The sequence below is a fragment of the Ceratotherium simum genome, chromosome 23 (assembly GCF_057802395.1).
Source record: "Ceratotherium simum simum isolate JZ-2026a chromosome 23, ASM5780239v1, whole genome shotgun sequence".
NCBI lineage: Eukaryota > Metazoa > Chordata > Mammalia > Perissodactyla > Rhinocerotidae > Ceratotherium > Ceratotherium simum.
In genome coordinates this window covers 46,405,421-46,418,634 of record NC_141922.1, presented here as the reverse complement: position 1 = coordinate 46,418,634, position 13,214 = coordinate 46,405,421, and the positions used below count along the sequence as shown (strand labels likewise).

Sequence of the window (13,214 nt, the reverse complement as noted above, 5' to 3'; positions counted from 1 at the left end):
TCATGTAGATATTACCAGTGACAATTATGTTTTCTAGTAAATAAAGAATAGACATAAAGATCTCAGGAAAATACATAATTTCTTTAACTTTTAATTTTGGGGCATTAAATATTAATATTAAGTTTTTCTACATAAATTTTTGGACAAAAAATTTTAGATTGTAGCTTATTTTGAAATATGTACTGTATTATAAAAAGCATATGTCATTTGTAAGAACAGCTCTGTATAAGCATATGGAAAAAAGGACTTTACTAATTTAGATATCAAATTGTATCATCACTGTCATTTTGAGATCCTTGCTAAAGACGTCAGTGGTTTAAGTCATTTATTTAATCAAAGCCATTGGATTTTTTTTTTAATTACTGGTTGATTATTTTCTTTATATTTAACAAGAATATTCACCTTTAAGTAGTGATGTGCTGGTAAATCTTTAACACAACTCACAGTAGAGAATATGGCATGGAGTGGTAGAGAAGCACTCACTGATTTGTAGCATTTATCCATTTCCATGGTGTAAATATTTCTACTGTGACTGATTCCAAGATGTCAACAGAGCTGGCAGAGCTGGCTCTAACCCGCTACCGCCTTTAAAGAAATCAGATAAATTTTATTTTCTGAAACAGATATGTTCAAAAGTATCCATATGGGAACCCTTCAAATATTGAACTCCATGGTACATTGCAAACATAAGTCTTACTAAAACTTTTTATATCTAACTTTGTAAGAAAATACCTAATCCATTATATATATATTTCGTATATATATCATATGAATTATTGAACTTTTCTAAGAAAGCTTTATCTGATATTTAATTGTTAGAGATTTTTCTACTCTGAAAATTCAATATAATGTTTCCAATTGGATGAAAATATACTTATAAATCATAAAATATATGTAAGGAAATACATGTCACAGATTAAATAATGAGCCAAAGGTCTTAGCAACTCTTTTAATGTTAATCTAGTAATTCTGTCTCTATAACTCTAAGCAAAGTGGAACAAAAGTATCTATAAACTAATTAATATACTGCCAACCTGTGTGTGTGTGTATTTATGAGACTAGGCAATAGAAGGAATAAATACCAATCAACATTCCACTGTTTATCTTTGCTTAGAATACATATTTTTCTTTTTCCTGTGATCTTAATCCCCTCCTATCTCTGAGAATGAGCAGGGGCACATTATATCCAAGGATATAAATAGTAGCCCTTGCATAGTAGAGGTAGGTTCTGTGTTTAATTAGGCAAATAGTGAGTGATAATGATTACTACTGAGTAGTCAGTGGATGAGCTACGTTGTGGTGATTTTCCATTTTGTTTGAGTTTCTAATTTACCATTTTAGGCCAATGGTAGCATAGCCTGAATCTGTACTTACTGCTTAGCCCTGCTTCCCATGGGAGAAACAAGGAAAGAGAAGGCACTACTGGAGTACCTGGCATGCTGCAGATCCTCGATAAGTTTTGGTTGAACGGGAGCAGGAGGAGTTTGAGATCTCAAATTATCATTAGTGTTCAATTAAAGCCATCCATATGATTGGAATGCTTACATTTCCATATCATTTCTACTTTTTGGAATTGTATATATCCTTCAAGATTTTTGCATGAAGACTTCCCTGATCACTCCAAAAGACTTCTCCTTAAAAATTCCCATTCTTTTTCGGTTTTAATCATATGTTATTTATGTAACAATCCTATCCTTGCACTCAAGGATAAGCTCCTAGAAGAAAAGAATAGGATCTTACTCACATTTGTATCATTCGCTACATTTCAAAAAATTTCTTGAGTACAATACATGCTCTATAGTTATCATTTCAATTAATAAATATGAGTATAGATGTAAAGGTGAAACTTGGAAACAAATCCTATACCTGAATACTACTTTTCAAATACATTAAAAATTACTTTGTAGCATTTCTTCTTTTCCTAACAGTTACTGCTATATATAAATGTTCAGTATTGATTCTGTATTTTCTGCTCACCTGTTTTTACCTCTATGCAGCAGTTTTTAAAAAATACACAATTTCCCTTGTACTTCCCTTCAATGCTAATTGAGAAACAACCATATTCCCACTTTTCTGCAGCCACTCTAGGGGAAAACCGTGGACATTTTAAATGGCAAATCTATTCCAATTAAGAATTTGTTTTTTCAGAGAATTTCATAATAATTAATGAATTGGAGTTTATTTGATAGACTTTGCCTTGTAATGGTGAGGGAATCTTAGCCTATGTGGTCTGTTCTGAGAGCCACATCATTCCTTAGAGGGACTTTGGGTGTGGCCTGTCACTGTTTAGAAATATGTCATTTCACATGAGGAAACTGTGGCACTGTGGACATGGGTGAAAAAGAGGTCGTGAACTCCTAAGTAAAAAAAAAAAATTTTTTTTTCCCATCAAATGCATTCAAGGAAATTCAAGAAAACTCAATTTCCAATTCAAGGAAAACTCAGACACTTTTGGAATTTTTTCCTCCTTTTTTTTTTTTTGAGTAAATACTAAGTCAACAACGCATGTACCCCCTTTCTTATTCAGAGGCAGATTTACCATGAACCAAATGAAGCTTAATTTTTAGGGCCTCTCACATAGACCCCTTCCAACACGAAGGGACAAGCTCCAGCAAGGAATCTTTTCCTTCAAGCGTGACTCCAAAACTATATGAGCTTCAGGCACGACAACACGGGGCTCTACCTCTGGGCACACCCTTGAAGGAAACTGATATTGTGGAGAGAAGTCCATTGAGAAGGTCTAGAGGCCTCGATTCTAGTCTGTGTTTGGTGCTAATTTGCCAGGTATCCTTTCAAAATCTTCTGTACTTGCTGAGCTTCCCTTTGTCTCTCTGTGAAATGATACTGGTAATTAACCTATCTATCTCATATTCCTCTCTGTTATGTTATTTTGATTATTCAAATGTTATTTCAGATAATTATGTAATAATAAATAACATTTGAATAATCAAAAATCAAAGAGTTCAGAAATAATTGGTAATTAACTGAAAAGTATAAAAATTAAAAATTGTATGAAGTTAATCTTACTAAACATGAGGCCACTGTTATCTTCCCACCATTCAACAAAATCAGCAGCGGAAATCTCTAAGAATTCTCCCTAACTCCTGTCTGTTCCTTCTACAGAAGAAGCTTCACAACCCTGCCCGAATGGGAAGTGTTCTTTAATCCTGGATTGCAGTGGATTGACCTTTTTTGACTATTCTGGAGTCTCCATGCTTGTTGAGGTATTTAACACAGCTTGCGTTTGGATTGATTCCTTCTCTTCTCTTCAGGAACGGGGTTTCCACCGGCCACTCTCTCAGCTCTGCAGTCTTGACCCTGCTTGTTTCAGTACCTATCTCACCCATTCTCTCCACAGGACATAGTATGCCTCCCACGACTGTAGATTTCTTTTCAGGAGATCGCATCGAGCTTCTAAGTGTGTGTATGTATGGGGGCCAGGGGTGGGGGTATTCACATAGGGTAGTAGAAAGAATGGAATATGGACTTGAGATGTAGTATGCATAGCACATTCTGGGCAGTCAGCTTACAGACTTCTAGAAAGGAGAAACGTCCCCTCCATGAGCAAGTGGCCTTGGTGATGGCAGGATATTCTTTCTCACATCCTGGCTGGGTACAGTTTGACCTGATACCATTCCTGTCTAAAATAGTGCCCAGTGCAGGGGCTTTTCTCCATTCTCTCCAAGGATGGTGCTTATTGCTCTACCCCATGGTCTCCATGGAGTCTAGATCCTGGGGTGTAAAAAATAAAACAGAGTTTTATTTCTTTAAGACTGACATAAGTCACAAGTCCCCACTTCCATGGATGGAAGAACACCTAGTTTTGTCAATTCAAGGAAAACTCAGACACTTTTGAAATTTTTTCCTCCTTTTTTTTTTTTTTGAGTAAATACTAAGTCAACAATGCATGTACCCCCTTTCTTATTTCCATGTTTTCTCCCCTCAATATGGGGGGAGGGTCTTGAGGATTGGACAATGTCTGTTCTTCAACTGTACTCAATCCTCCACCAGCTTCTGTGTGTGAGCTCAGCTCACCTTGCCTTTGGGTGTTTGCTCCCCAGGGGTCCTCTTACCCTGGCCTCATGCAGTCTCCCTCTATGTGTGGCTTTGTCTTCAGCCAAAAACTCAATCAGAACCTGTGAAAATTTCTGAAGCTCTTTCTCTGCATATGTCTCTCCTTTCTATTACTCTCTGCCACAAATTTCACCCAGTCAATCCTTCGTGAACTCTAGTTCTGTCGTTGAAGCCGCTGTGCTTTGCTTGGGTCCCACCTCATCACACCGGGGGGCCCAGAAACTGCTTTGCAGCAGAAAGCTGAGATGGTCAGAGCTCTGGCCTCGTTCATTCTGTCGATGCAAAATAACCGACAACCATTGTACAGGTAAGAGAAATAAGGGGAGTTTACCTGAGCCAGAGCGGGGATTATAACCCGGGAAGGGCTTAGAAAGTGTCCTGGAGAAGCATGGTTTTCAGTACAGTCTTACATCTTTTTAGAACAAAGAACATGCATTAAACACACCCAGGATACATTTTTATCAAGATTTCAAAGAGGTATTCAATTACAAATTAGCAGGTCAACGTGACTGTGATGCCAGGGAAGGGACTGATCTGGGTGTTACCAGTAGGGGTAGGAGGGGAAGTGTGCATTCTTATCTTAAGAGAGTGCATTCTTTACTTTAATGGTTAAGCAGATGTACAAAGTATGTTTGATAGGCCATAGTCAGGCTTTTTAGTTCAAGCCAATCAGTTTTGTACCTGACCAGTTACCCCATATACCTCAGTATGTGAGAATCTCTTGTCAGTTCTCTTGCTCTAGGGGACCCAGTCCTGTGCTGCCTGTTCTCATTGTCTGAAAACAGTTGTTTGTATATTTTTTTCTGGTTGTAGGTTGTCTACTTATTTATGGAGGATGGGATAGTCTTGTATTAGTTAATCATCGTGTCTAGAAGTCAAAATCAGACTTTGACTTTTAAAAAGTTAAGATCAGTAGTCTTTAAATTGTCTCACAGTGTGGATTTTGATTGTTTTCTTGTGGTGTATAACTGTGTCTCTATTCATTTACATTTTAACTTTGAAATGTCCAACCTTTCACGGTGAAGGGAGTACAAAGGTCGGCTTTAGCGGGGCTTTCCTGTGGGGGTGAGGGAGGAGGGTGCGTGCGGAGACGAAGCCACTCAGCGTGTGGCGGGCCACCTTCGGAAGAGCACTCTTCAGTGACACCAGCTGTGAGGCGTTGGGAAATCATCTAACCTGGTGGGATCTCAGTTTATTCATGTTGTAAAAATGAGGGGGTGATTTTGTTTCAGAATTAGCAGGTATTCAGAAAAAAATTTATGCAAAACAACTGAATTTTAAATATCGTAGGCCTTAAATTTAGTGGCTGTTTTTGGTAAGTCATCCTTTTCCCTGTGTAATATGATTTTATTTTCTTGTTCACTATAAAAACTTTCACAATGTGGCATAGGGTTCAACCTACATACTCTGCTTGCGTCTAAATCTGGACTGTTAACAAATAAACCCTGTTCGCTGGAGAGCTTCTTGTGTTCAGCATTTCTATTTACTCTGTGTTTCCAAGGTCTGGAAGAGTGTTCTTAAACTTGGTGCATAAGGATCATCTGGGGTGCTCATTTAAAATGCAGTCTTGGGGCCAGGCTGGTGGCATAGTGGTTAAATTTGCAAACTCCACTTCTGCAGCCTGGGGTTCGCAGGTTCAATTCCAGGTGCAGACCTACACATCACTTGTTAAGCCATGCTTCGGCAGGATTCCCACATAAAATAGAGGAAGATTGGGACAGGTGTTAGCTCAGGGCCCACCTTCCTCAGCAAAAAGAGGAGGATTGGCAACAGATGTTAGCTCAGGGCTAATCTTCCTCACCAAAAATAAATAAATAAATAAAAATAAAATCAAATAAAATGCAGTCTTATGGGTCCCGGTACTGGCCCAGGAATCTTCCTTTTAAACAACCATAGGTGATTCTGAAGCATGCAGTCCGAGGATCATATTTTGAGAAACACTAGATTAGGATTGTCCTTTTATTGGGAAAAGCCAGTATGTATATTTTTTGTTTAATTGTATCTTAAATTTATTTCTGAATATGCTCTAATATTTATTAGCTGCTGTCTCTAGATATTGCAGATCAGGACTTAGAGTTAGTAAAAGAGGAGAAAATTGTTAACTTTTCCCACTGAGTTTAGGATCTAAGGTTGAAAATTCAGAGGAATCCAAATAATCCAGGTACTGGGCATGTTGAGAAAGAGCTTTTTCTCATTCATCTTAATGGTTTTAAAATACTACACAATAGAAGGATGAAATAAATCAACCGATGCATTTTATTTTTAAATTGGCAGAGAATGACATTTGCCCTTGGCCTGGTGTTTTTCATCTGTATATACAAAACCAGCCGTTTTGTGTCAGTTTTCCTTTTTAATTTCTATTTGGTTTATTTCATCATGGTTACAGTAAATTATGATGTATGTTAAGAACATAGGCTTTAAGGATGGGTAACCCCGGGTCCAAATATTAGCCATAAAGTCTAGTTCTGTGATCTGGGCTTAAGTATTTGTTTGCTTTTTCTGTAAACTGAGAGTAAAAATACCCACTTCATCAAGTTGTTGTGAAGCTTAGAAGTGACGTATTACATATAAAGCACATGAAGTGTCTAGAAATTAGTAAGTACTCAATAATGCTAGCTTCTATTATTTGTTCTTATTTTGCAAAAGTCATTTCTTAAAACGCAAATAATATCATTGCAACTGATACTATTTCTTAGTTCCAGCCACCCTGAAAGAGGTTCCAGAATAAAGACCCACGGAGTCTCTTCAGCCATGCATGTCTTCCTGCTTTCTAATAACACTCTCTGGATTATTTTCTTAATCACTTTAGTATGAGACATTCTCCTAGGAGTTATAGGTTGAAGGAAATGGAGTGACTTCTGTTTATTCTTCTACTTAGGACACTGGAAAGGTCAGTGAACTGGAGATTATGTTTATCAGCATCAACAAACCACCTGTAGCAATGTGTTTGTGCTTCACTGAGCTTAAGAAAAAGTCAAACACTAAAAGGTCACCTTGAAATAATCGTAACTTACAAGAAAGGAGCCATTTATTCAATGGCAAAGTCTCAGTCCATGTATTATTTGTTGGTTTGCTTGTTTGTTTATGCTCAAAGTGATACCTCGCCTATTATTCCACAAGTCTTCTAACATGAAGAGCATTGCTTACTGCTGGAAGAATATAAGGGAAATTTTTGGATATATCATGTATCCTCTTAGAATGTGTTGTAAATGCTGCTTTCTACATAATATGTGTAATATACAACACTATTATATAACCAAATCCATTCTACTGTCACTAAAACTTCCAGATTTACTTTCACTGAGGTTCATGGTCTGACTTTGGTCTGGGTGAATTTAAGATCAGGGCCTTCAGTAAGTTGTTCCTACTTGAGCTTTTCTAGGACTTAAACAAGGCAAGACCCTAAAGTATGCCAAGCAAATTAGTTAGGATCTCTCATCTTGATGGACCTTTAAAAATGGAAGCTGGGCAATAAAACTTTGCTTTGATTATAGTGAGGTTCTCCATGGATGGGATTTAGAGAGACCATGAAGACGCAGAAATTGTTGTAAAATATTAAAGTAAGCAGTAGGTCTGCATAGAAGGCAAACACCCTGCTGCATTCCTCTTACTTTGCTAAGACAGCCTCTTTTAGGAGTGTGCCAGGGTATGCCCGACTGTGTGACAATGCCTCCCTCTGGTGGTCTGACAATCAGAAACATTGGCTTTTTTTTACTAGAAATTCTCCTTTCTTCTGAAGCCTATCTTATTCCTTCCTGACAGCTATCCTTAATTAATTGTGGGTATGCTATTTTAATCCTTCCAGGTTTACATGGACTGTAAGAGCCAGAGTGTGGATGTATCATTAGCCCATTGCACAGGTGAGGAAGAAGAGTGTCTGGCTAACCTTGACAGTCATCCTTCTGCTGCTCCGTGTGTCCTTATATCACTGGTGCTTTCTTGTAGCTTCCTTGATAAAAGCAATGAAGTACCGTGGAAACCTAGACTCAGAGAAACCAGTTTTTTTTGAATCAATATCTGCTGCAATAAGTAACATCCATTCAAATAAGGTGAGTTGAGCAAGTGGCATGCAGGAGTTACAAGAAAAATTAGAATCAGGGCTTTGCATTTCTCATACTGGCCTATTACCCTGGTGGCATCTAAAATCTATTAAAATGTCCCCCCTCCTCAGAATCCTCTGCTACAAGTAAAGGAATGTTTCCATTCCTTTTTTGGACCAGTTAATGAACATTGTTTACTAATTTGGATCCTCCAACAATGTCATTGCTTAGAGGATTTGGTGATCACCTGTTAAGTGCAAACCTCCTGCTTGTAAAATAAATGCTTCTTCCAGGGTCCGCTATCCAGGGGATTTGAATCCACCTCTGTCGAATGCAAAAACTCTAAATGTGGACTTATAGCTTCTTTCTGCTCTGATACCCTTGACTCTAAGATATATTGCCATCTTTGGAATTACTATTTGCAGAGCCCAGCACTCACATGATCTGAAGTGTCAAAGTTATCTTCCAATACTGGGCTTCATGGTTCATTTTAGAACTGTTCCTAGAGCTTTGATTTCCTGCAATTTTTCTTTGGTTTTGAATCATTTTGCCTTTCCTCATCCCTAGAACAGCATGTGGTGCCTCCCCGAGTGATCCCTATTATATTTGATCAGAACAGTATGAATTTACAAAATAATAGTAACACTGCTACTATTACTACTATTATTGCTTCTGTATACCTAACATGTATTAAGTGCTCATTATGTTCCAAGAATACACTAAGAGCTTTACCTATATTAATTCACAAAATTTGCACAACCTTATGAGGAAGATACTATTATTTAACCTATTGTTAGAAATGAGGACACTAAGGCCCAGGGAAGTTATACCATTTGTAAGTGATAGAGCTAGTTGCAAAGTCAGGAGTCTGACCTTGAACTTTGAGCTGTAGACTGCTATGCTCTCGTGCCTCATAGAATGCCCGTTTTCTTAGCTTGACTGGGCTTGCTTCAGCTACTGCTCTTCTTTGACTGTGGACCGATGTAAGGGTGGAGTCAGTGGCGTGTGCGTGTTTATTCCTCTTCTGTTTCAGAATCGGGGCAAACTCAGTGACCACAGTGAAGTCTGAGAGCCTCTTGCGGCAGCACAGCTCTTGTCTTGAGCATCCGCCCTGAGGAAGCCACTCTCCAGCATTTTGCACACCCTTTTTAGATCCTACAGATGACCTCCACCACAAGTGTGATGTGACTTAGCAACCACCTAGCCACTGGTCAAGATTTGTCAACAAGTTTTTCTAATCTTTGTTAGTAAGCAGATTCACTTAGCAGGTTATTATATAGTTGTTTTATAAAAATCAGTATGCATGTAGTTTTAGTGTACTGAAAGGTAAAAATGAATTTATTTCTCTTTACTACAGGATTTTGTGTTGTTTTACTTCTACTTTGTTGTAACTTAATTTGTAAAACTGAGAAAGACTTTGTTATAAGAGATTTGGAACATTTGCAAACCATTTGTAAAAATCCAGGGTCATCTATAACTAATACATAAAGACAACTTAGCACACGTGGCATCTTCCTCTACCAAAAAAGCCGTTAAACATCAATAAGGTTACATGTTACTTTGTACAATATGACATGAAATTCACAGAAGATAAGTCAAACAAAAACAAAGACAAACTAGAAACGCTTGTTCTCCATACATTTCCACACATGAAAACCTTCAGGAATATTTTCAAGACAACTGGTATCCCAGTGAAACCAAGTTCTTGATGTTGCTCTCTTTTGCTGTGAATATTGGAAATGCTTGGGATCTTCAGACCTGATAGCCCTAATTTCCATGTTGCATGTAAAAGTCTCTGTTTTCAGCTTAAGTTTTCTTGGAGCCAAAGAATGTGAATGTTTCACATTTTATATTTTTTCAAAAATATGATTTTTAAATGAGAAAATACCAGCAGTAGAATGGCTTTTTGCCATATAAGATTGACTATAATAGTTTGAGACTTTTCTACTTCAGAGAGACAGTCAATATAATACTACATTTTCTCTCTCTCTATCTGTATAGGTAGATAGATGGATCTCCATAGTATGTTTTTCTTTTTCTTTCATTAGAGGAGAGCTTGGATATGTGATTATCTGTAAACCCACCAAACCAGCAGGGCAATTGACAAACACCACAGGTGAGGCTGGCCTGTATAAGTTATTATTTTCATGCTTGTACATATATTTTCAATCACATACAATTACACAGTTTCATATTTTTATCTAGCAATTTGATTCACTTAAGAAATCTCACTTTCAAAGATAGGTGTAGATACATAATTATGTTTAAGTTTTAAGGTGTTTAAGTGTCCTAGAAATTACCAGTGTAACAAAAAGCCAAGTACTTTAAAGTGAGTTTGAGTAGTAGGTTGAAAAAAAATTAAAAGACTGACAGTTTAGGTGTTTCTGTGGACATCTGTAAGAATAAATTCTAGTGCCTACCAATGATGTAACAGTGCCTAGCAAATGTACGGTAAACATTCATTTGGCTCTTTTTTCTTTTTTTTTGTTTTTTGTGAGGAAGATCGGCCGTGAGCTAACATCTACCAATCTTCCTCTTTTTGCCGAGGAAGACTGCCCCTGGGCTAACATCCGTGCCCATCCTCCTCCACTTTATGTGGGACGCCACCACAGCACGGCTTGCCAAGCGGTGTGTGGCTGCGTGCCCAGGATCCGAACTGGCAAACCCTGGGCCACCGCAGCGGAGTGCACGCACTTAACCGCTTGCGCCCTCATTTGGCTCTTAATTTTAACAGTAGGTCCTAGGTAGGACCATGTAATAAAATGAAAGCAAAATAATAAATGTTTCAAATTCTCATAACTCAGCCACTTCAATTTTATTTGACATGAACAACAAAGAATAATCTTTGTCCTACGGGTAGCCTCAATCCCTTCATCACTCACTGGGCTTGAAGTGGCGAGGTCAACTGTCATTCCCATCAAATGCTGTTCCAAGAAAAGGTGGAGGTAATAATTGGAGGTAAAATTTCCTTAGGGAAAGGAATTTCACTCTGCTTTGTCCAATTAAATTATTCCCATGGTGGATGGTGGTAACATTCATCATCTCTAATCCATTGGTCATTGGCACATAAACGTGAGTTGAAAAAAGAAAATATATTTTGCGATGTATAAATTGATATTTTTCTATGAGACTTTGGCCTGTAATTAAATTCATGCACTGCAGGCATTTTCTAATTTGTTAGAGATTATGGAACATAGATGGCATTAAAATCATTGTAGTTAATCTATGGATGCTTTGTTCTATTTTATTGTTAAAGCCGACACAGTATTGTCCGAGCAGATGTATTCGGTGCATTTCAGTGTTTATAGTAGAAGTTTAATGGATGAAACTTAAAAGCCAACAACTTTGGTGTCAAATGTTAATATTAGTTTCAAAGTAAAGTAAGACCAACACATCACCATATATAGCCCTTTGTTCTAATGCTTATCCTGCGTATCAAGGTCATAATGACTGTCGACCTGGAGGAACTCCCTGAAATTGAGTTCTGGGAGCCCAGTAGTTTAATATGAGTTATAAACACACAAGATTCTAAAATATAAATGTTTATTTCAAAGTAGGCATTAACAACACAAGAACTATAATATGATCCTGATGCTAGAATGTTTCTAGTCATGCTGAATTATTTTTATGACATCACCTTATTTTTGTATATGATAAACTACTTCCATATTACTTATTATGGCAAAATAAAATTGGAAAAAATTAAAATTAACCTATAAGAGTGTTAAGGACCTAATAGAGTGACATATATAAATTAACGATAAAATATGTAACCAGGAAAAGACTGTTAACATTACATTTATGCAAATTAAATGCCGTTAAATTTTACCATTTGTCTTTCATTTTAAAGGTTATTTACCCCCGATTATATGATTCAAGTGTTATAAGGTCTAACTTGAACTACTTTGCAGTAATTTATTTGACAGATCTCTATTTCTATAAATGTGTAATGTAATGAGGAAAGAGATCTTTCTCTTTTAGTGAAAACATTAATGTGTTAATACTCCTGTATGGGTAATGTTTGACATTTAGTGGTTACCAAAATATATCAAAATGTTGTTGAACATACATGTGCCTCAGAAATGCATGTTCTGTTTTCTTGTGGCTGATGATCTAATTCAATATAGAATATGCTTTTTGGCAATGAATTTGTTGCCAGATTTCAAATAGGGAGTTAAGTGCTGCTTTCACAATCCAGAGATTTTAGTTGAACATCATGTAGTCTAATATGCTGCACCTATTTTTTTTTATATTTTTCATTTAATTATCTTTTTAATAATTCTCTGTACTAACTCAGCATGTAACAACAAATTTACGTAGAAATAAATTGAAATATGATAACTGTTATGCTTAAATGGATTTGTGTCTATTATTTCAAAGTATTTACTTTCTTGCAAAGCAAATAATATATATTGCTTTCGGAGTCTTCTGTGACCACCGAGTCTTCTGTGTTGAAAATTCCTGGAAGTATCCATTATTCTTGGTAATTTGTTCTTACCACATTTCAACTAGGATTGTGAGATATTGTACCTTAATTTATGGAAGGCTGATAAGGGCACTTTTTACTGCAAGAGTACCTTTACACAATCCTTTTTCACCGGGTTTACATCCTTTTTGTTCTAATTTTAATTAATGTGTATATTTTAATTTCTTATTTGTTTGGGTTCTTCATTTATATGCTGTTGTTTGTCTTTCCTGAGTTTCTAGTCCAAGTTCGATATTCTTCAGCGTTTGAAAGGTTACTGCTCCAAGGACAAGAACTCTTCTAGGAGTGGAAATACAGCAGTGAATAAAACAGGAAAAACATCCCTGCCCTCATGGAGCTGACATTCTAACAAGGGAAAACAGAAAGTAAATGGGATAAAATTTAAGATATGTTTATTATAAGTTAAATGATAATATGTGCTAAGAATAAATCAAGGAAAGAGGACAGGAAGTATGGCAGAAAGTGGGTATGACGTCCCTAGATAGGGTGGTGGGAACAGTGACTAATGGGAATGTCTTAGTCAGCTCAGGGTACTGTAACAAAATACCACATTCTGGGGGCTTAAACAATAGACATTTATTTCTCAAAGTTGCATGGGCTGGGAAGTCAAAGAT

At 36.9% G+C, this 13,214-nt stretch overlaps 1 protein-coding gene across 3 annotated transcripts in view; it reads left to right on the top strand.

The window, feature by feature from the left end:
* Positions 1-12,459, top strand: part of SLC26A7 (solute carrier family 26 member 7) — a 139,370-nt gene extending 126,911 nt beyond the window's left edge. For all 3 annotated transcript variants that reach the window (XM_087447684.1, XM_087447683.1, XM_004431160.3), the window contains 4 exons: positions 3,124-3,224; positions 7,880-7,934; positions 8,020-8,123; positions 9,148-12,459. In XM_087447684.1, the coding sequence (XP_087303810.1) occupies positions 3,124-3,224; positions 7,880-7,934; positions 8,020-8,123; positions 9,148-9,183 (296 nt within the window). In that variant the 3' untranslated portion in view covers positions 9,184-12,459. The remainder of the gene's footprint in view (positions 1-3,123; positions 3,225-7,879; positions 7,935-8,019; positions 8,124-9,147) is intronic.
* The last annotated feature ends 755 nt before the right edge of the window (positions 12,460-13,214 follow it).